Source organism: Peromyscus leucopus, chromosome 23 (assembly GCF_004664715.2).
Source record: "Peromyscus leucopus breed LL Stock chromosome 23, UCI_PerLeu_2.1, whole genome shotgun sequence".
NCBI lineage: Eukaryota > Metazoa > Chordata > Mammalia > Rodentia > Cricetidae > Peromyscus > Peromyscus leucopus.
Window position 1 is genome coordinate 40,824,034 of NC_051082.1, and position 22,095 is coordinate 40,846,128.

At 59.2% G+C, this 22,095-nt stretch overlaps 2 protein-coding genes across 3 annotated transcripts; both read left to right on the plus strand.

The window, feature by feature from the left end:
* The first annotated feature begins 144 nt into the window (after window positions 1–144).
* On the plus strand, window positions 145–12,968 carry Ints1 (integrator complex subunit 1). Of its 2 annotated transcripts, none has more exons than XM_037198447.1 (22): window positions 145–503; window positions 1,005–1,295; window positions 3,010–3,206; window positions 3,302–3,439; window positions 3,634–3,793; window positions 3,886–3,991; window positions 4,079–4,271; window positions 4,367–4,512; window positions 4,610–4,751; window positions 5,565–5,741; window positions 6,398–6,506; window positions 6,816–6,936; window positions 7,289–7,366; window positions 8,170–8,327; window positions 8,785–8,881; window positions 9,285–9,376; window positions 9,496–9,556; window positions 10,548–10,745; window positions 10,991–11,120; window positions 11,382–11,561; window positions 11,633–11,783; window positions 12,839–12,968. In XM_037198447.1, the coding sequence occupies exons 1-22, from the start codon at window positions 365–367 to the stop codon at window positions 12,874–12,876; spliced, it is 3,102 nt and encodes a 1,033-aa protein (XP_037054342.1). In that variant the 5' UTR covers window positions 145–364; the 3' UTR covers window positions 12,877–12,968. The 2 variants fall into 2 exon arrangements, with proteins under 2 accessions (XP_037054342.1, XP_028715554.2); XM_028859721.2 differs by having other exon boundaries at window positions 146–503; window positions 4,085–4,271.
* Window positions 12,899–21,556, plus strand: LOC119086552 (integrator complex subunit 1-like). Its single transcript, XM_037198537.1, is given in 22 exon segments — window positions 12,899–13,018; window positions 13,108–13,212; window positions 13,326–13,493; window positions 13,734–13,845; window positions 14,821–14,982; window positions 15,524–15,670; window positions 16,139–16,211; window positions 16,495–16,618; window positions 16,967–17,221; window positions 17,800–17,959; window positions 18,101–18,241; window positions 18,366–18,552; window positions 18,632–18,755; window positions 19,245–19,278; window positions 19,281–19,374; window positions 19,879–19,892; window positions 19,895–19,965; window positions 20,045–20,167; window positions 20,169–20,269; window positions 20,392–20,515; window positions 21,039–21,219; window positions 21,387–21,556. Coding segments are annotated over 22 exon segments (2,790 nt in total).
* Window positions 21,557–22,095: the final 539 nt, after the last annotated feature.

Here is a 22,095-nt window from a genome sequence, read left to right on the forward strand (position 1 = left end):
GAGCTTTCCGACAGGCGCGGGGACTGTCTATTCAGCCTCCTGCCACGAGGGGGCGGCGCACACACTGGGCACGCTCTGCGGGCCTCTCTTCTCTCTTCCTCTCTTTCGGGTCTGTTTTACTTCCGGTTTTGTGGGAAATCAGCGCTGGGAGCGAACGCTGGTCAGTTTCCACTTCCGGGGCGGCCGTGTTACGGTCCTGCTGTTTGCACAGGAGAGGAGAAGTCCCGGCACCCGAGTGAGCTCCGCTCCCTGCGGTGACCTCCGTCTCCGCGCCCGGCCGCGTGTGCACCGCACTTGGCCCCGTTCTGTGACCCCGGCGGGCGGCCCTGGGCACTCGGCCCAGTGGCCACGGCGCGAGGGATGAATGACTGAGCGAGCGAGTGACTCCCGTCGCCTCCTCCCAGGTGACGGCGCTTCGTCGAGGGGCGCCAGGGCCGCGGGCAGGATGAACCGAGCCAAACCCACCACCGTACGGAGGCCCAGCGCGGCCGCCAAACCCTCAGGTGCGTCCCCGAGCGCGGCGGGACACAGTTGACCTAGGGGTACTGTAGGGCATGGTCATCCAACCCAGCATCCCTGCAGGACATGGTCCCCCAGTCCAGGGTTCCTGCAGACGTAGGGGGCTCCTGAGGTACAAAGCCACTCATTCATGGCTGAAGCACGGGGACATGGACCAGATTCACAGACTCTGAGGCCGGGTGATGTAGGCTGGGGTCCTGGAGTTGCTCCTTGCTCACGCTGTGACACTGGACACATGACCTAACCTCTGTGTCTGTAAAGTGAGGTTCGTACTCCTTTTGAGGAAACCCATTGAGGATTAAGTAGACCAGTAGTTGTGAGTTAGAGATGGCTTAGTTTCTAGTCGGCACTGGATCACTGGCAGCCACCACTGGCCCTGCCAGGGTCTTGCAGAGCAATCTCGGGCTCAACTTTTGTCTCCTCTGGGTCTCGTTGACCTGCTCTGAGGGTGGGTATCACGGAGGTGGGTGTTCTTTCTTCTGCAGGACATCCTCCCCCTGGAGACTTCATCGCTCTGGGGTCCAAGGGTCAGGCCAACGAATCTAAGACAGCCTCCACGCTGCTGAAGCCAGCCCCTTCTGGGCTGCCCTCAGAGCGCAAGCGAGATGCCTCGGCTTCTCTGACTGGTGCCTCCGCACTGACTGGCCTTACTAAACGCCCCAAGCTGTCCTCCACTCCCCCGCTGAGTGCCCTGGGACGTCTGGCGGAGGCCGCAGTTGCAGAAAAACGGGCCATTTCCCCCTCGATTAAAGAGCCGTCTGTGGTACCCATTGAAGGTAAGGGCAGACTGATGACTTCCCCAGAGAGCTTCCCTCATCCTGTCCATCACCCCCGGTGCCCACGGGGGCCACTGCCAGCCTGGTTCCGTTAGCGCAGCAGGGTCTTCTGCAGGAATGGATGTGATGAGCTCTTGGCTCCCTGTGGGTTTGCTTCCTGACATCGCCCACAGATGCACCTCCCAGCCCCGCACTGCTCAGGGCTCATCCTTCCATCACTGTCCTGGCATGTCTGTGGCATGCTCCTCTGTAACAGCACTGTCCCGCTGGGGGAGGCGCACCCAAGTGTGGTGGCACCCAGGTGGTCCTCGCCTGGTCCTCAGTGGGAGGAGGTCTTTTGCACACTGTTTCTCCCTCAGGGATGGGGAGCATTTGGGTGCCATTTTCCAGGTGGGAAACGGGTCCCGAAAGCACTGAAGAGACCTTAGGGGGAGATAACTGCGCCCACTGGCCTGTTGCTCCTCCCAACACTCATGGTTGTGGGGCTGATTAGCCTTCCCCTACTTTTTGTCACTCATCGGTGACTTCTTTGACAGTGCCAGGATTGAGCCCAGGTCCTGATGCACACAAGGCAAGTGTGTTACCACTGGACTATAGCCCAGCCCCGCGCGGTGACTCATAACAGCTCCATGATGCCTGTGGCATAGACCTGGCACCCTAGCTCTGGGTCAGCCTCTGAGCACCTTGCACTCCAGTAGCAAACGCCACTCTCTGCATGCCTGCTCAGAGCGTTTTCTAGGAGGCTTCTGTGTGAGAGCCAGGAGGACAGGCATCCTGTCCTGCAGACTTTAATGAAGCTGTATCTCAGAAAGCTACATTACCCCTTGCTATTGAGCCGTCATTCGAAAGGCTCGGAGGGTAGCCAGGGGTGGTGGTGTAGGTTCATCACCTTCAGCTGCTTGGGAGACTGAGGTAGGTAAGCCTTGGCCACTTAGCAAGACCTTGTCTCACAGTAAAAAGTAAATTGAAGATTATGAGTATAGCTAAGTGGTAGAGCACCTGCCTAGAATCCCCAAGTGAGGGGCTGGGGTGTGGCTCAGTGGTAGAGCACCTGCCTAGAATCCCCCAGTGAGGGGCTAGGGTGTGGCTCAGTGGTAGAGCACCTGCCTAGAATCCCCCAGTGAGCTTGGGGTGTGGCTCAGTGGTAGAGCACCTGCCTAGAATCCCCCAGTGAGGAGCTGGGGTGTGGCTCAGTGGTAGAGCACCTGCCTAGAATCCTCCAGTGAGGGGTTGGGGTGTGGCTCAGTGGTAGAGCACCTGCCTAGAATCCCCCAGTGAGGGGCTGGGGTGTGGCTCAGTGGTAGAGCACCTGCCTAGAATCCCAGTGAGGGGCTGGAGTGTGGTTCAGTGGTAGAGCACCTGCCTAGAATCCCCCAGTGAGGGGCTGGGGTGTGGCTCAGTGGTAGAGCCCCTGCCTAGAATCCCCCAGTGAGGGGCTGGGAGTGTGGTTCAGTGGTAGAGCCCCTGCCTAGAATCCCCCAGTGAGGGGCTGGGGTGTGGCTCAGTGGTAGAGCCTCTGCCTAGCATTTGTGAGGCCATGGGTTGGGAAGAAAGGCACGAACCCTAACCCCAGGTGTGTGGTTCCTGGGAGCTCAGAGCCTCCATGTGCTGGTGAGGTCCGTCTGCGTTGCCTCTAGTTGTCTGCTCCCCCCGTGGCTCTGGGTGTGACCTCTGCTCCCCGCCCTGCTCTGACGTGAACCTCCCGTGTGGTCAGTTCTTCCCACCGTGCTGCTGGACGAGATCGAAGCTGCTGAGCTGGAGGGCAATGATGACAGGATAGAGGGGGTGCTGTGTGGGGCGGTGAAGCAGCTGAAGGTGACCCGGGCCAAACCTGATAGCACGCTCTACCTGAGCCTCATGTACCTGGCCAAGATCAAGCCCAACATCTTCGCCACGGAGGGTGTCATTGAGGTGAGACGGGCAGCCTGCCCTCCCCCCTCCCTGGACCTGCCGCTGTCTCCGGTGTGAGGCGTCTCATGACAGCCGTAACTTTACCTTCCTCGCAGGCCCTGTGCAGCCTCTTGCGGAGGGATGCCTCTGTCAACTTCAAGGCCAAAGGGAACAGCCTGGTGTCAGTACTGGCTTGCAACCTGCTCATGGCCGCGTATGAGGAGGATGAGAACTGGCCTGAGATCTTCGTGAAGGTGAGTCATCCCTCCAGGGACTCATTGAGCAGAGCCCTGTGGAAGGGAGGGTACTGGAGACCGATACAAGGGGAAGTGAACGGAGGTCCCCAATATGCTACCCCTCCTCCGTGGGTGTTGACCAGGGCCTCGTGGGTGCCCCTGCTCTGGTACCGGGCCAGCATCAGGCAGGGTCCCCTCATGACTCACTGTAGGTGTACATTGAGGACTCGCTGGGTGAGCGCATCTGGGTGGACAGCCCTCACTGCCGCACCTTCGTGGATAACATCCAGACAGCCTTCAACACCAAGATGCCCCCAAAGAGCGTGCTGCTGCAGGGGGAGGGGGTGCGCAGTGGAGGTGACCTTGGTGCAGGTAAGAGATGTCAGGGTGTTGGGTGGGGGCTGAGGGCACCACCCTCCACATCCTCGGGAGGAGGCACCCATTGGCTCCCATGGTGCCTGCAGGCAGCAGCCCCCATCCCTCACTGACAGAAGAGGAGGACAGTCAGACGGAACTGCTGATCGCTGAGGAGAAACTGAGTCCTGAGCAGGAGGGGCAGCTCATGCCAAGGTAGGTGTGCTGACAGCCCCAGTCTCAGGAGACGAAAGTGGGGGCACCGGAGCTGGCATCCTTCCTGGCCTCCCTTTCCCCCCTCTGGCCTAGGTACGATGAACTCACAGAGAGCGTAGAAGAGTATGTTCTGGACATGCTTCGTGACCAGCTGAACCGGCGCCAGCCCATCGATAACGTGTCCAGGAACCTCCTGCGACTGCTCACAGCCACCTGTGGCTACAAGGAGGTGCGGCTGCTGGCCGTGCAGCGGCTAGAGATGTGGCTGCAGAACCCCAAGGTGTGCTGTGTCGGGGAAACCACTCATGGGGGGTCTTACTGGGGGTCCAGGCAATTGTGGGTGCATGCTCAATGGCCTTCCTGGGCTCCCGGCAGTTGACCAGGCCAGCACAGGACCTGTTGATGTCTGTGTGCATGAACTGCAACTCCCATGGCCCAGAAGACATGGATGCCATCTCTCACCTGATCAAGATCCGCCTCAAGCCCAAGGTGCTCCTCAATCACTATATGCTCTGCATTAGGTACGTGGCCGGCTGGGGCAGTGAGCGGTGAGACATGCCAGTGGACAGCAGGGGCAGCCTGGCCTGCGTCCTCTCACCTGTTGGCTCTTGTGTCCAGGGAGCTGCTGAATGCACACAAGGACAACCTGGGTACCACCATCAAGTTTGTGATCTTCAACGAGCTCTCCAATGCTCGCAACCCCAACAACATGCAGATTCTCTACACTGTGCTGCAGCACAGCTCTGAGCTTGCGCCCAAGGTGGGGACACTTACCAGCCCCTGGACTGATGTCCAGATGAGGCTGGGGCCTTGTAGAACTGCACAGGGTGACTCCTGGCTTCGCGTGGGAAGACCCATTGGCTCCTGGTGTCTAAACCATCCTGTGAGCTAACACTGTGGAGGAGGGAGATTGGGTGTTGAGTGAGCCTCCCAGCTGCCCCAGCCCAGCCTGGTGCAGCCTCCTTGGTTGGGGGTCTCTCTAAACCAAGCAGGTATCTCCACAGATCTCCAGCCCTGGCCTGGAGTCCTAGCTCGTGGTTGTCAGGTCTGGCATCTCTCTAGACCCAGGAAGCACTGTTACACTTAGCAGGAGCCAGGCTGTTAGGTACTGTGCTAGCATCTGCCCTGCCTGATGGCTGCCTTCTTAGCTCAGTGTTTTTAGGATAATTGGGTAGTTGTGGACCAAGGAAGGTGTTTGGTGTTCTTTGAGCCCAGGTGGGTCAGGTGGGATGGGCTGAGGTATCTGGTCTGTGCAGCATCCTCATCCCCATCTGCCAGTTAACCTTTTCCCTGGTCAGAAAGGACTGGCCCCCTCTTGCCAACTACCAGGAGAGTAGTTCACATCCACAAAGGGAAGACTGGCCCCTTCTCTCAGGACAGGCAGCCCAGGATGTGCTGTGGGACCTTACACAATCTTACCACATTACTTGCTTAGTTTTTGGGGGGTTCTGTTCTTCTGGCAAAAGCTTTCTGCTGGTCCTAGTGAGATCCTGCCAGGTTGATGGGGGTATGGCAGAGGTGTGTATCTGGATGGCCATTGACCCCAGCTCCTTGTGGCTTCTCTCTGCCTCAGTTCCTAGCCATGGTGTTCCAGGATCTGCTGACCAATAAGGATGATTACCTCCGTGCCTCAAGGGCTTTGCTGCGAGAGATCATCAAGCAGACCAAGCATGAGATCAACTTCCAAGCTTTCTGCCTGGGGCTCATGCAAGAGCGCAAGGAGCCCCAGTACCTGGAAATGGAATTTAAGGTGCCATGAGCCCTGCTCACCACCTCCCACTCTGCAGTTTCCTGGCCCTGGCAGGATTACCTTGATATAGGGATGGCCACATGCCAGGCTTGTGTGCAGACATGGGCTCAGTGGTCCACACATCACGTGTGAGGTCAGCAGTGTCGTTCCATCCCTCATAAGGATGGGGAGGGCCTGACTAAGCTGGGGAGCTGCAGCTGGCAGGACTGTGGAGTGACCGGGAGGATGGACAGGGCACCCTAGTAAGAGGTCTGCTTGATTGGGGGTGCAGAGCAAGAGATGGGAGGAGGTGCCCTGAGCAGAATGAAGCAGGGAGTCTGGGGGTTCTTCAAGGCCCTGGGCAGGACGGCAGTCCACCGTGGTGGCAGTCTGCCACTGGGGAGAGGATTTTGTCTAGCTCTGTGGGTTGAGTCCTTTCCTAGTATCTTGATCAGGACCTGGCTTAGCCTGGCCAACTCCGGGACCCCAGACCTGCCTCTGCTAACTCTTATCCTAATGCGGTGGTCTCTGGATGTGGGGACATGCTGGCTCCCTCGCTGTGTCACCTGGGTGTCCATGTCTGCTGTGCACATGCACACGCGTGTCCCTATGCCGTGTGGGACCTGTGGGAGGGCTGTTGTTGGTCATGCCAGCCTTGCCGCTCTGTATGCCTGTAGGAGCGGTTTGTGGTTCACATCACGGATGTGCTGGCTGTGTCCATGATGCTGGGCATTACAGCCCAGGTGAAAGAGGCTGGCGTCGCCTGGGACAAAGGAGAGAAGAGAAGTAAGACCCTGCTGGGCTGGGGGTTTTCAGACGAGGACATAGAACCAAGCCTTGAATAATTGCGCACTCCTGAAGCTGAGATGACTCCTGAGACTGAAGCGGGAGGGGCGGCGGTTAGTCAGCATGGTTTCTAGAGGAAATCTGGCTGGGTCTGTGCTTGGAACCTGCTCACTGCAGGCATCCTGTTGATTTTTGAGCCCCAGAGCGGGGTGGGATGTCCATTACAGGGAGCAGGGGTGGTCTCCATAGTGGCTTGGCCTGCTTGAGGCCATGGCTGCAGGCCACCCATGAACCTGCTCACCTCCCTAGACCTCGAGGTGCTACGTACGTTCCAGAACCAGATTGCAGCCATCCAGCGTGACGCAGTATGGTGGCTTCACACTGTCGTCCCCTCCATCAGCAAACTTGCCCCCAAGGACTATGTGCATTGGTAAGAATCAGGCCGCCGTCTTTCAGCTTCACAGTGCCAACTACTTGGGCGCCACTTCGGGTAGGAGCTTGTGACCTCTGCTGCAGTCCCTGACTGCAGACCCATAGAGCCCCGACACTTGACAACAGAAGGATCCCGAGCATGAGAGCCACGTGTGGGTCTCCATTCCTCACCGAGTCCCTTTCAGCCTCGCTTGGTCACGAGTGGCCACTGCGGGCAGGCAGCTCAGAGTTAGGAAGCCCCAAGCACTTTTCCATCACCAGCTTTTGCCAGCTTTGTCCTTGTGGGGCATGTTGGGGTGGAGGTGCCCTTCCCAGCTGTATCCTGACTCACCCCGGCCCTGTCTCTGCAGCCTCCACAAGGTGCTCTTCACCGAGCAGCCCGAGACCTACTACAAGTGGGACAACTGGCCACCTGAGAGTGACCGCAAGTGAGAGCGCAGCCTGGGGTGGGCAGGGAGGGCAACCTGGGGCAGGCAGGGCAGCCTGGGGCGGGCAGGGCAGCCTGGGGTGGGCAGGGAGGGCAGCCTGGGTGGGCAAGGAGGGCAGCCTGGGGTGGGCAGGCAGTGCAGCCTGGGGTGGGTGGGACAACCTGGGGTGGGCAGGGAGGGCAGCCTGGGGTGGGCGGGGCAGCTGGGGAGGGCAGGCAGGGCAGCCTGGGGTGGGCAGGGAGGGCAGCCTGGGGTGGGCGGGGCAGCCTGGGGCACCTGCTGAGCGGATGCTAGGCACGTAGGTCCACCCTGCAAACCCTGTCCTGTTTTTCACCTGCGGTGGAGTCTGCCCCAAATTCCTGCCTCTTCTCCATTCTCTGGCTGCACCGCCAGGCAGCTCCTCCCCCTCCCAGTCTGCCCGCCCTGCTGATTTGCTGTCCCCTCTGACCCACTGGTCGCCTGCATTTCTGCCTCTCCCCTCCTGCTACCCAGTCCAGCTAGTAGACACTGCTTTCCTGTCATACTCCAAGCACTCTTCCTACCCTCATGCTACATTTCCAAGCTGCTTTCCAGGGGTTGTATGCAGCCTGTCCATCCACTCATGAATGAGTGACCACAGGTAGAGGAGGCAGTGGTCTCCCACTCTCTCCCTAGCCGTTAAAGGCCAGGATCTAGGGTGCATCCCCTGCACGGGCCACTAGACTAACGAAGATGACATCTGTGGAAGATGGCCTGGAGTCTGGCCACTGGCCATAGGAGGCCCTAGTGGCCCCTCACCACCCGTCTCCCAACATCACCTGCAGTTTTTTCCTGCGCCTCTGCTCAGAGGTTCCCATTCTGGAGGACACACTGATGAGGATCCTGGTCATCGGACTGTCCCGAGAGCTGCCTCTTGGCCCTGCAGATGCCATGGAGCTGGCCGACCACCTTGTGAAGCGAGCTGCAGCTGTGCAAGCTGACGGTAACACCCTGGCGCTTTGCCCATCACTCCACAAAGCCCTGAGGTGCCACATCCCAGCTGGATCCCACACCCTCTGTGCAGCTGTGACTGCTGTCTGGGAGGGTGGGGACCCAGATTGAGGCCCTAGAAGTCCCCCTGTGCCCTGGCAGGCTCTCAGTTCACCCACGTTCCCATAAGGTGGACCAGGCAGGGGCTTGGCTGTCCTCCCTCTCTGGGGGAAGTGGAATGATCCTGAGCCTGGTGCTTCCGATTCTGGGTTCTCACAGCACCGCTCCTCAAACCCCCGGGAAGGGGGAGTGGCTGCTGTCGGGTTTCCCTGGTTTGGCCCCCCATGCTGTGGTACCAGTCACACACATGCCTCGCCTGGAGCAAAGTCCCGGGCTCTCTTCCCGCCTACTCCCCACCGCCCACTGAGGGCTGGGCCAGACTCTGGAACCCAGGCGTCTTTGGGTTTCAGATGTGGAAGTTCTGAAGGTGGAGCGGATCCAGCTGATAGATGCGGTTCTGAACCTGTGCACCTACCACCACCCTGAGAACATCCAGCTGCCCCCGGGGTAAGGCTGCAGCCCTGCTCCCGGCTGAGGCGGGCGGAGCTGGCTTCCAGGGCCCACAGGTGCTAACCACTGTTCCTGTGTGAGCGGTTTCTTCTCCTGACTTGGGGCCTTTTCTTTCTTTTTACTTTATCTTTTCTTTTCTTTTTTTTTTTTTTTTCTTATTTTTGTTTTTTCAAGATAGGGTTTCTCTGTGTAGCCCTGGCTGTCCTGGAACTCATTCTGTAGACCAGACTGGCTTCGAACTCAGAGATCCGCCTGCCTCTGCCTCCCGAATCCTGGAATTAAAGGCGTGTGTCACCACCGCCCAGCATGTCTGACTTTTTACTTGGGTTCTAGGGAACAGAACTGGCCTGGCCTGAGCTCAGGGAGCTGAGCTCACACTGTCAATGTCCCTACCTTCCAGGTATCAGCCCCCAAACCTTGCCATCTCCACCCTCTACTGGAAGGCCTGGCCCCTACTGCTGGTTGTTGCTGCCTTCAACCCAGAGAACATTGGTGAGTTGTCCTGGCCGTGGGAGAGAGGGCATGGGCCAGAGCCTAGCGAGGTGCCAGCTGGGGTACAGGTGAGGCCGGTGAAAAGGCCGTGGGTGGCAACCTCCTGTTTCCTTCTCTAGGCCTGGCTGCGTGGGAGGAGTATCCCACCCTGAAGATGCTCATGGAGATGGTGATGACCAAGTAAGTCGGTGAACATCTGATCCCAGGGCGGGGCTGCACAGGGGAGTATTGTTTATGTCGCCTCCCTGGTGTCTGCCTCCTTGTGTCCAGTCTCTGAAGCCAAGTCTGTGGTTCACTGGTCTCAGCTCCTTTCCTGAGGCTTGGCAGTGTGGATCTAGCCATCACCATAGGCCCACGGGCAGGGTGACAGGACCTGTGCACCAGCTGGACAGCTGGCAGGCACACTGCAGACGGGAGCAGAGTGGATGTGGGCTTGGGGGATGCAGCAGGTCTGCAGCCACAGTGACCTGCACGTGGTTAGCACAGTCCATGGGGCCTCTTCGTTCCTGTGTTGAAGCCCGTATGGGTCAGGTAAGGACTGCTGTTCTAACAGGTCCAGCCCAGCCAGGCGGGCACCACACACAGCAGTGGCCTTAGGTCGCAGCCTAAGGACATGACATTGTAGGGTCAGGCTTGTGTGTGGCCATGATATTGAGGACCAGGTGTGCGACTGTGACATTGGGGATGGGAATGTGTACAGCCATGGCATTGAGGAACAGATGTGTGGCTATGGTGGAGGATGCTGGGTGTGTGGTTTATGCCCGGGAGACATGGGACATGGAAGGGACTCCTTTAGGACAAATTTTTGAGCATGTAAAAGAAAGGGGAGTGTTTGTGCCTCACAGAAACCTGTGTGTCTCTGTGGGGCTTCCATAATGAACAAGGGTCCCATGAGGTGTGATATGGTGTCACGTAGTGTGGCAGAGCAGGTGTCCTCGACACTGGAAGTCTGACACGAGCTAGGTTCCATGCTGAAGGTGGCTGTCTTGCTGTGTGAAGCGGCTGCACTGGGTCCCCAGAGCCTGCCGTTATGGGCTTAACCGACAGCGTTCTTGTGGGCCTGGTGCTCCGGTCGTGCTCCTGCAACAGCAGCCTTGTGCCGGCCCCTGAGCATTGCCTGCTGGGTGCCATGCGCAGGGCTGGGTCCTAGGCCTGCATGTTTGGTCTGCAGTAACTACTCGTACCCCCCGTGCACGCTGACGGACGAGGAGACGCGGACGGAGATGATCAACCGGGAGCTGCAGATCTCTCAGCGGGAGAAGCAGGAGATCCTGGCCTTCGAGGGCCACCTGGCTGCCGCCTCCACCAAGCAGACCATCACCGAGAGCAGTAGCCTCCTCCTGTCCCAGCTAACCAGCCTAGACCCCCAGTAAGCCACCCTCCTTGTCCCGGTCCCTAGTGGCGGGAGAGCGGATGAGGAGCAGGCAGAGCTGACCTGGAGTTGTCCACTCTGCCCCACGTGCTGTGGATCTCTGGGGTTAGGCCTTAGGGTGCTGGGGTTAGCTGAGGTGTCCACCCCTTGGAAGCAGAGCTGGGACAGGCGTGGCTATCCTGCGCTTGCACTCAGTGTTTTATGTGTGGCCTTCTGACTCTTGTGTCCCCCATGACACACAGAGGCCCTCCCCGGAGGCCACCCCCTCACATCCTGGACCAGGTGAAGGCCCTCAACCAGTCGCTGCGCCTTGGACACCTGTTGTGCCGCAGCCGTAACCCCGACTTCCTCCTGCACATCATCCAGCGCCAGGTAAGTCCTGCCTTGAGAATGGTGGAGGGGGCCACAGGTCAAGAAGGTTCCAGAGGTCTTCCCAAGGGCAGAGTGTGTCAGGATGCACTTTGTCCGTGCATGCTGCTGGTGCACAGGCACCAGGGGTGGTTCCGATGCACACAGACTGCTGCAGGTTGCCACTTGCCCTGCAGAGGGCACACGTGAGCATCTGCATCCCAGAGGACTCAGGTCACAGTGCCTGGCCTCTCTTGATGAGCTGTCTCCCCGCTGCCCACACAGGCCTCCTCGCAGTCCATGCCATGGCTCGCGGATCTGGTGCAGTCCAGCGAAGGTTCCCTGGACGTGCTGCCTGTGCAGTGCCTCTGCGAGTTCCTGCTGCACGATGCCGCTGATGCCACTGCCTCAGGGGAGGAGGAGGAGGAGGGCGAAAGCCGGGAGCAGAAGGCCAAGAAGCGACAGGTATGGGTGCGCAGCTGTCTACCCCCCAGACTTACCCAAGCAGTGGCCCTGACAGTTCTTCTCGTCCACAGAGGCAGCAGAAACAGCGGCAGCTGCTGGGCCGCCTGCAGGATCTGCTACTGGGCCCTAAAGCAGATGAGCAGACCACATGTGAGGTGCTTGACTACTTTCCTCCGGCGTCTGGGCTCCTCACAGGTGGCCTCCAGGGTGTTGGCCATGAAGGTGAGTGTGGCCGGGTGTGTGAGAGACTTGCTGTGGGTGGGGGTGGCTCCTGGAGATAACAGTCTCACACATGCTGGTTAAGTGCCCTACCACTGAGCCACACCCCAGCCCCTCACTGGGGGATTCTAGGCAGGTGCTCTACCACTGAGCCACACCCCAGCCCCTCACTGGGGGATTCTAGGCAGGTGCTCTACCACTGAGTCACACCCCAGCCCCTCACTAGGAGATTCTAGGCAGGTGCTCTGCTACTGAGCCACACCCCAGCCCCTCACTAGGGGATTCTAGGCAGGTGCTCTACCACTGAGCCACACCCCAGCCCTTCACTGGGGGATTCTAGGCAGGTGCTCTACCACTGAGCCACACCCCAGCCCCTCACTGGGGGATTCTAGGCAGGTGCTCTACCACTGAGCTACACCCTAGCCCCTCACTGGGGGATTCTAGGCAGGTGTTCTACCACTGAGCCACAGCCTGGCTCTCTGTGTCTGTATTGGATAGCCACTTGGCTCTCCTAGACGTCTTTCTTAATTTGCATGGGCAGAAGGTACGGTGCCACTAGTCTAGTCTGCAAGAACTAAAGCCCTTGTCTCTTGTCTGGCTCCTTCCCTGGATGGTGACATACTATGACAGTGGTTGAACAAACTGCAGATTGTCATATCTAGAAAAGTTGTGCAGGGCACTGAGCTGAGGCTCAGGCTCTCTATTCCATCACTAGCACCAAAGGAAAAAGCTTTGAGCAAATGTTTTACCTAGTAATCTCAGCATTCAGGATGCTGAGGCAGGAATTTCCAGGCCGGTCGGTTACATAGTGAGTTTGAGACCAGGCTGGGCTAGGAGTCAGACCTGTCTCCAAAAGCAAGTAAGGAGTTTGAAGAACTCAGCTCATGTTCCTTTTCTCCTCGAAAATGGTGACAACAGCGAGCTGGCGAATCTCCTCACCCAGGAGCTGCTGTGTCTCCGTGCGGAGCGTGAGGAGACAGGCATGTTTCTGAGAGCAGGGTGGGCATGCTACATGCCAGGGTAGGCCTTCTTAGCTCTGCATGTGTGTGTACCCGCAGGGCTTGTCACTGGTGCTGTCAGAGGGCGGCCTTCGTGACAAGGAGGAGAAAGAGCCCCCCATGGAGGAAGATGTAGGGGAGGTAGACGTGCTGCAGGGCTACCAGTGGCTGCTGCGGGACCTGCCCAGGCTGCCCCTCTTTGACAGCGTGAGGACCACCACTGCCCTGGCTCTACAGCAGGTGCGGAGGGGGCAGGGCCAGTCCTGGGAGGAAGAGGAGGTTGCACGCTACCCCAGGATCCATCTCAGACATCTGCCCACCCTCCCCAGGCCATCCACATGGAGACTGACCCCCAGACCATCAGCGCCTACCTGATCTACCTGTCCCAGCATACACCCGTGGAGGAGCAGGGCCCACACAGTGACCTGGCCCTGGTGAGGGAACTCGGGCAGGGCTAGATGGCTCCGTGTCCCCAACATTGTGACTGGCTGTTGGGCCACTCCTGACCAGAATCTTTGGAGTCTCTGACAGCCCTTATCCCACTCAGGACGTGGCCCGGTTGGTGGTGGAGCGCTCCACCATCATGGCACACCTCTTCTCGAAGCCCTCCTGCAGCACCGCCTCCGACGCTGTCCTCAGTGCCCTGCTGTCCGTGTTCTCCCGCTATGTGCGGCGCATGCGCAAGAGCAAGGAGGGCGAGGAGGTCTACAGTTGGGTGAGGGCCCCGTGGGTCAGCAACCCAGCCGGTGGGACGGGGCATTCAGAGCCGGGTGAGAGGAGGGGGTGGTCTTCAGGGAGTGAGGAGGGTATGAGGTGGACTGAGGCAGTCTATAGCTAGGGGATAAGCTCTGTAGGGGATGAGGCTGCAGCGGGCACAGGGTGGGTGCACTGTCACACCATGGTCAGTCCTGCCCTCTAAGCCACCTGATGCCCATCCCTCTGCCACTTCTCACAGTCGGAGTCTCAGGACCAAGTGTTCCTACGCTGGACCAGTGGGGAGACAGCCACCATGCACATCCTTGTGGTCCATGCCATGGTCATCCTGCTAACATTGGGCCCACCCCGTGGTAAGCAGTCTATCCTGGACTTATCTGTTTGTTTTTCAAGCCAGGGTTTCTCTGTGTAGCCTTGGCTGTCCTGGAACTTGCTTTGTAGACCAAGCTGGCCTTGAACTCACAGAGATCTACCTGCCTCTGCCTCCTGAATTCTGGGAGTAAAGGTGTGTGATACCATTGCACAGCTGTCCTGGGCTTCTCTAACTCAGCTTGTAGTTTGCATGGCCTGGGAAGAGTCCTCTGGACTAGCTTGGGTGTGCCCTTGCCCACTGCACCGCAGCTGCTGAGTGTGGTGTGAGTGTGCCCTCCCTGCTCCTCTGAGTGTCTCGTGTGCAGTCGAGCTCCCATCATCCCCGGGGTCCTGTAGAGTGGCCTGGGAACTCAGTGGCCAAGTCCAGAGCCTGCTAAACCCAGGCTGGCTGAAACACCTCTGGCCAGTGGCCTTCCCTCTTCTTCTGCTCACTGTGGCAGCTTCCACACAGGTGCCCAATTATGCCTAAGAGAGTAGAAAGGGTACAGGATGCCTTGGCTGGGAATTACAGGGCATGTGGGTGGGCTCCACTGCCGTACTGGGGGAGAGGTGGTCATCTCTGGTGTGTCCATCATGTTGCCCTGAGGAAGGATAGCAGGGAAGGCTGACCATGATGTCTCATCCTGTCGGGTCCCCGGGGCTCTACAGAGCTCAAGGCTAAAGGTAGTATGAGGACAGGCAGCTTGTGCTGAGGTTCCTGTCTGTGGTCACATGAGTGCGAGTATGGTGACCTCAGGCAAGAAGTCCCGTTTCACCCGCAAACACAGGATACTGTAGGCCACTGTACAGTAGACAGGTGACATGAAGTCATGTGCCCAGTGCCCTGTCAGTCCTCGTCTGTGTTTGAGCCTTCTCTGTTTCCCTGACACCTCAGCTTCCCCGCTGTAAAAAGTACAGTCCTTCGTGGGTTCGTGGCTCCTCAGGTGATCCCGATGTTCACTGTATCTTCTCTGCAGCTGGTGATGGCGAGTTCCACGAGTTGCTGGACATCTGGTTTCCGGAGAAGAAGCCCCTGCCCACAGCCTTCCTGGTGGACACCTCTGAGGAGGCTCTGCTGCTGCCCGACTGGCTGAAGCTGCGGATGATCCGTTCTGAGGTTCCCCGCCTAGTGGACGCTGGTATAGCGAGGCTGGGCGTGGGAAGAGGCGGCCTCTCACCTGCTGCCTGGGGGCGTGAACCGTAAACGTCTCCTGTCACACCTTCCAGGAACTCTGAGGGCTCCGAGACCAGGCCTGGGGAAGAGATGGCTATAAAAGAGTGGCCTCTAGAGGCACCAGACCTGGGGTCAGGGCTCCTGGCTTAGTCCTTGGAGGGCATGTGGGCTGTAGGCCAGCTGTAGTAGGCCGAGGAGAATCCCAGCAGGGGCTGCACATGTGCCCAGCTTGGGTCTTCCAGGCTGACCCAGGCACGGAGGGAAACCTTAAGTGACCGGGTGAACTTGGAAAGCCCAGTGAAAGATGTGTCAAAGAGTCAGGACTCCAGTGAGCCATAGGGACTCTGGCGACATCGTGTCTCCTACCTAGTAGATGCCGCAGTGAACCGCATGTGGTAGAAATCGGCAGTGCCAGGCCCTGTGATGGGGTGTCTGAGGGCTACCCTTGCTGGGCTGGGCATGGATCTGGACGGCCCAGTGGGCAGCTGAGCATGCCTTGCCCACAGCCCTGCAGGACCTGGAGCCCCAGCAGCTGCTGCTCTTTGTGCAGTCCTTTGGCATCCCAGTGTCCAGCATGAGCAAGCTCCTGCAGTACCTGGACCAGGCAGTGGCCCAGGACCCCCAGACCCTGGAGCAGAACATCATGGACAAGAGTAAGAAGCCCTGGGAGCCATGAGGCTGGCAGCACCCGGTCCCTGTGGGGCTGGACTGTGTGGTTGTCAGGTCGGGTGGGTGTCTACACTTGTACAGGCAGGTACTGGAACTCTGACACTTTACTGCCCCCATCATGACTGACTTTGAGGCTGGCGGGAACCAGCCTAGGTCCTTTGCTGGGAATCGTAGCTCAGTTCCTGCAGTCTTTGGGTTTTTTTTTTCCAAGACAGGGTTTCTCTGTGTAGCCTGGCTGTCCTAGAGCTCACACTCTGTAGACCAGGTTGGCCTCCAACTCGGAGATCCACCTGCCTCTCCTCCCAGTGCTGGATTAAAGGTGTGCACACACCACCACCACCACCACCACCACCACCACCACCACCCCCACCACCACCCGCCCAGCTCCTGCGGCTTTAGGAGAGCTTGCTGGGTGTGGTGTGGCAGCCCCTGGTCCTGTGTTCTGTGGGAAGGCAGGCTGGCTTCACCCACCCCCAGTGGTCCATTGGCGGCTGATTTGCAGATTACATGGCCCACCTGGTTGAGGTACAGCATGAGAGAGGTGCTTCCGGAGGCCAGACCTTCCACTCACTACTCACCGCCTCCCTGCCACCCCGCCGAGGTAACTCCTCCTTCCTCGTCCCAGCCACCCCCCACCACCATGTTACTGCCCTGGCTGAACTGCTTTTGGCCTGCATGCTGTTCCCTGGCTACTGCCAGCCTCCAGCTAGCGGGGCTCTTATTTTGGCTCTACCTTCCACACGGGCCCCAGCAGGACCAGGAGCTGGTCAGAAAGTTTTGAGGCCATATGCTTCCTGTTTCTCTGCAGACAGCACAGAGGCTCTAAGCCAGAAAGCAGCCCTGAGCCCCCGCCAGGCCAGGGCAGGACTCGGGCAGGCACACAGGTCCCAGTGCTTGGCCCTGAGGACGACTTGGCAGGCATCTTCCTACAGGTAAAAGGGCTGTGACATGGGGGTCCCCCAGCAGCACCCCCTGCCCATGTGTGCCCTCCCCATCTCTCGGGGCCTGTGTGTCTGACCACTGCTGCATACTTACCTTGTGCTCACTCGCCATGCTCTCAGTGTATGTCTGGGTCTGGTTCCCACCTAGGCCCTGTGGGCTCTAAATACCTCTGACCTTCACAGCAGCTCCTGGGGTGTTAGGGTCCCTTGCCACTCTTCAGCACAGACCCCAGGTCCCTTCGTCATGCAGATGAGCCCAAGTCGGCTGGATTTGAGAAGTGGTATACATGGGAGCCAGGGGTACAGGGCTTCTGCACTCCCCACACCTTCTGCTTTCAGATCTTCCCACTGAGCCCCGACCCACGGTGGCAGAGCTCCAGCCCACGCCCCCTCGCCCTGGCCCTGCAGCAAGCCCTGGGCCAAGAGCTGGCTCGTGTTCGCCAGGGGAACCCCGAGGTGCCAGGCATCACAGTGCGCCTCCTGCAGGCCATGGCCACCCTGCTGAGCTCCCCGCATGGTGGCACTCTAGCTCTGGCTATGCACCACAGCCACTTCCTTTCCTGTCCACTGATGCGCCAGCTCTACCAGTACCAGGTACTCTGGCGCATGGGCTGCTGGGAGGGAAGGGCAGCGGGAGACCGGTGGCCCAGAACGCATGGACTCTGCCTACTGCGGACAGCCTTGGGCTTCTCCCCAACCCAGACTCGGGTCTGATGCTGTCCCCAGCAGGCCTGGGCTTTCCTCAGCAGGCTAGAGTCCCTATCCTTAAATACAAAAAGGCCAGCTACCTGGGGACGGGCGGGGGCAGGGCTGGGGGTCCTGTAGCGGAGGGTGAGTGAGTGAGGTCTCTCATCCCGTCCACAGACTGGTCTGGGTGTGCCCTGTGTGCATGTGCATGTGAGTGCATCTGTGTGTGTTGTGTATGTGTGTGTGCACACCTGTGTTTCTTCTCCACTGTATGAGTTGTTAGTGGAGGCACCTCCCCAAGGGACAGGTCTTAAACTCCTTCAAGGTCGCCCTGGCATTTAAGAGACTTGCTTTTGAGTGGCAAGTGGGATGGTGTTGGGTCCTGGCTCTGGCACTGGACTTCCGGTGCTGGGTCCTGGGCTGCTCCAAGTCAGGCTGGTGCAGCCCCGTGTCCATGTGCTCACGTACGGCTGCTGTTCCCACAGCGTGCTGTCCCTCAGGACACTGGCTTCTCCTCGCTCTTCCTTAAAGTGCTTATGCAGATTCTGCAGTGGCTGGACAGTCCCGCTGTGGAGGATGGGCCCTTGCAGGCCCAACTCAAGTTGTTTGCTACCAGATACTCGGCAAGACGCAGGATCAGTGACGGTGAGCATGCTGAGGGAAGCGGATGGGCGGGGGCAGGCTGGTGTTAATGTGGGGGAGCCAAGCCTTCAGAGAGGCAGGCTGCGAGTGTGGGGGCAGACCAGAGCCATGGTAGTGGTCACATGGATTGCCCTTTGCTCACAGTGGGCAGTGGGCTGCAGCACCTGGCTGAGGCCCTGAGCTTCCGACATGACCTGGAGATGGCCAGCTCCACCGTGCAGGCCGTCATTGCTACCTTAAGGTCTGGGGAGAAGTGCACTGTGGAGCCTGAGCTCATCAGCAAAGGTACCACCAAGCCCAGTCCTGTCCCCTCCCCCTGCTCCCCACGTGGAACCTCTTGAGGTGTGTGTCTGCCTTGGGGAACCCCAGTTGTTGGCCTCCTCGGCTCAGCCAGCCTCCTGTCCCGCAGTCCTCCGTGGCCTCATCGCGGTGCGCTCCCCTCACTTGGAAGAGCTGCTGACGGCCCTTTTCTCAGCCACTGCCCAGGCCTCCTGCCCGAGCTCGGCCTCCATGCCCATCGTGCTGGTGAGCTCCCTGCTGCTGCAGGAGAAGGATGAGCTCCTAGGCCCTGGCAAGCAGGACGCGGAGGGTACCGGGTAGGTAGGGGTGTGGCCAGGGGGTGGGAGGGGGGTGGCTCTGCAGCCTCCTCTCTGTTCTGATCTCTCTGTCCTACAGCACAGAGACTGTGCGCCTGGGACCAGCGTCGGGGCTGCTTGTGGACTGGCTGGAGACGCTGGACCCGGAGGTGGTCAGTAGTTGTCCTGACCTTCAGAGGAAACTGCTCTTCTCACGAAGAAAGGTGACCGGGACATGGCCCAGCGCCCTCCAACAGTGCTGCCACTCCAGACTTTGGGTCTTTTAGCCCCCAGAGGAGGGGCGGGGTTAGCCAGGTCTGGGCTTCCTGACCCCGGTGGTGTGTGTCTCTTTGGATCGACGCTGGCAGCCATGTCTGGGACTGGGGCTGGAGTAGGGAGGGGTGAGGGTAGGACAGTTTGACCACACCCTAAAATCTGAGGAGCCCAGGCCAGTCAGAGGTGTGGGGAAGATGAGAAGGTAGAAGGGTATTGGCTGCGCAGTGTCACTTAAGCCCGGCCCTTGCCCAGGGGAAGACGGACAAGATGGGCAGAACCGGGGCCTGCCCTGCATGGCGGAGATGAGATGGTGCCAGGCCTGGCCCTTTGCTGCTGTTTCTGGGGCGACCCCACCAGAACATGGTGAGTTGACACGACTCATCAGAACTGGTTGTCCCTGGACCCCATTGAGACCATCCCGACCTCTTTCTTCCCAGGGTAAAGGCCACGTAAGTGCCCAGGTGCTGTCTTTCCGCCCTACCTCCTGGCCCTGCTCACACACCAGGCCAGCTGGGCCACACTACACCGCTGCATCCGTGTCCTGCTAGGCAAGAGCCGGGAGCAGAGGTGAGGCCAACCCTAATCCCTGGGAGCATGAATATGTGCCTGCACCTTGCTTCAGGGCAGTCAGCATCTCCCGAGGGTCTCCTGGGTGCTCAGTGCCTTAGGACACCTGCATGCCTCATCTGCTGGGCAAGAGCCTGCTTTTGGTGCCAGGCCCTCACCAGGGGGCAGACAGTCCAGCCTCTCCCACCTTCTTACACATTTTCACCTGTGGAGAATTTGGTTTAAGTCCATGCCATGGTATGGGAGGCAGAGGGGCTGTGAGAAGCTGAAGCTGCCCATCCAGCCTTGTGGCTCCTTGGCTGTGGCGGGCCCATAATGTGGGCACAACCTGTGCTTGAGTTTTCTCGTGGGAACCATCACAAACACAGGACCTGGGAGTGTGGGGTCAGGGAGACCCTGTTGTCTGGCCATTGTGCATCAGGGACTCCTCAGAAAGGACAGCGGTGGCCCCGCTACAGAGGCCCTTTTCAAGAAGTTTGCCCTGGCTGTGCTTGCTTCCTCCAGGCTCGACCCCTCAGCCTCCTGGACTTCCTCTGGGCCTGCATCCATGTTCCCCGGATCTGGCAGGGCCGGGACCAGCGCACTCCACAGGCAGGTCTCAAGGGGTTAGTCCAAACCTGTGGGTGGCGGCTGCATGTCCTGGGGTTGACCTGTGGCCCCCTGATTACAGAAGCGGCGGGAGGAGCTGGTGCTTCATGTCCAGGGCCCAGAGCTGCTCAGCCTGGTGGAACTGATCCTCTCTGAGGCAGAGACCAGGAGCCAGGATGGGGACAGTGCTGCACGCACCCTCATTCCAGACCCGGCTGCCCCTGCTGCTTAGCTGCTGCCGCGGCAATGAGAGCATCGGAAAAGTGACGGAGCACCTGACCAGCTGCATTCAGCAGTGGGGGGACAGGTACCTGGTCCCCGCTGTGTCCCCTCGCTGTAGGTGACTGCTCTCACTGAGAGCGGCTCCTTCAGCACTAACTCCCTGGCCACATCACCCCGTCACCAGCCCCTCTCCCTCTGCTCTTGCAGTGTGCTGGGCCAGCGCTGCCGGGACCTGCTATTACAGCTCTACCTGCAGCGGCCGGAGGTCCGGCTGCCGGTGCCCGAGGTCCTTCTGCAAAGCGAAGGTGCCGCCAGCAGCAGCATCTGCAAGGTGAGGGGCAGCCTGCTGGGGCCGTGTGGCCCTCAGACCCTGAGCAGGAGGAGGGCTGTGCCATCAGCCTCACCTGACCTCTCTGGAGCCTGGAGGTGTGCTCTGGTTGGTAGGCTCTTCCCTGAAGAGCCGCCTGGGTGCATGGGGATGCTTTCCACTGCCCTCCCCACTTTGAGCTCAGACGGTGGACAGACAGGAGGTGGCACATACGTGTTGTGTAATATGGACACCATGGCCTCCATCAGGCGGGGAGTGCCCTAGTGCCCTGTCACCTCCAGACTGTCCCTGAACCCGCCTGCCTCCTACACATCCTGGCCAGCTCCACTGTACCTCGGCAGGGAGATCAGTTTGTATCCTTGGAAGTTTTGCTGCGTGAGAGGCCACATGAGGTCCTGCCTGTGTGGTGTGATCTCCAAAAGTCCATGCTGAGCATGCTACTGCTGCATGTGTCCAGGGCTGAGTGGATGGGAGAATCCAAACAGTGCATGGACAAGTGTTCTCCCTCATGTCTTCCCTCCCCTAGCTGGACGGGCTCATCCATCGCTTCATCACGCTCCTGGCAGACACCAGTGACTCCCGGTCTTCTGAGAGCAGAGTGGCTGATGCCAACATGGCCTGTCGGAAGCTGGCTGTGGCTCACCCCATCCTGCTGCTCAGGTGCTTACTCGCCCAGCATTGGGCACACCATGGGGTTGGGGTATCTGGTGGGAAGACATGACCAAGAAGTACCCTTCTCTTGGTCCCCAGCACCTGCCCATCATCGCATAGCCCTCCTGCACGGCACAACACACCTGAAACTAGTACACAAGGTTATTCACTCGAACAGACAGAACCACCTGGCCCTTATAGTGCCCGCATGTGTTCCTCGTAGGTACTAACATTGGACGCTCTCTGCCTCCCGCCCTAGCACGCTCTGCCCAGGTCTTTTCTCTGCACGATTGCGTATCCCACCCAGCTCGCCGGCACCTGCCAGTGAGTGGGCGCACCTTGCCCTTGCCAGCGGCTCCTTCCATCCGCGCTGGCTGCCTAAGGTGGCGCTAGCGGTCTAAGGGCGCGCAGTCAGATTTGCCTCCACTATTCTCTCACTTGCCTCAGCTTACCTACGCCCTTCCCTCTTCCCAGCCCTCTGTCTTCTCGAACTTTACCCTTCCCTAGTTCCTCCTGTCTCTACGCAGAGACTACCTTGAGGAGACTGCGGAGCGGCTCTCCAATCATACGCCACGCGCAAACCTCCATACCGGATGATGCGATCTCTACTCAATAGTCTGGAGATTCTCGAGCTTCCTCGTAAATGAGGCCTCACTACAGACCCTAGCCTTGCCTCCCTTGTTCTCGGGAACCTCTCACCTTATTCTGCTTTGGTCGGCTCGTTCGAGGTGCCCTATAGACGCCCTCTGTTTGCTGCGCCCGTTTTTTGTAGATTCTGTATGACTGAGTTCGCTCCCGAGAGTACCTGCTAACGAGCCTTAACGCATTTGTTGTATGGCCTGTACGAAAACGGAAGAAGCCACAAGCAGTGCAAGTCACACCTACTTCGATGGAAGTGCCCAGAAGCACAGGAACTGCAAATTTATGCCATT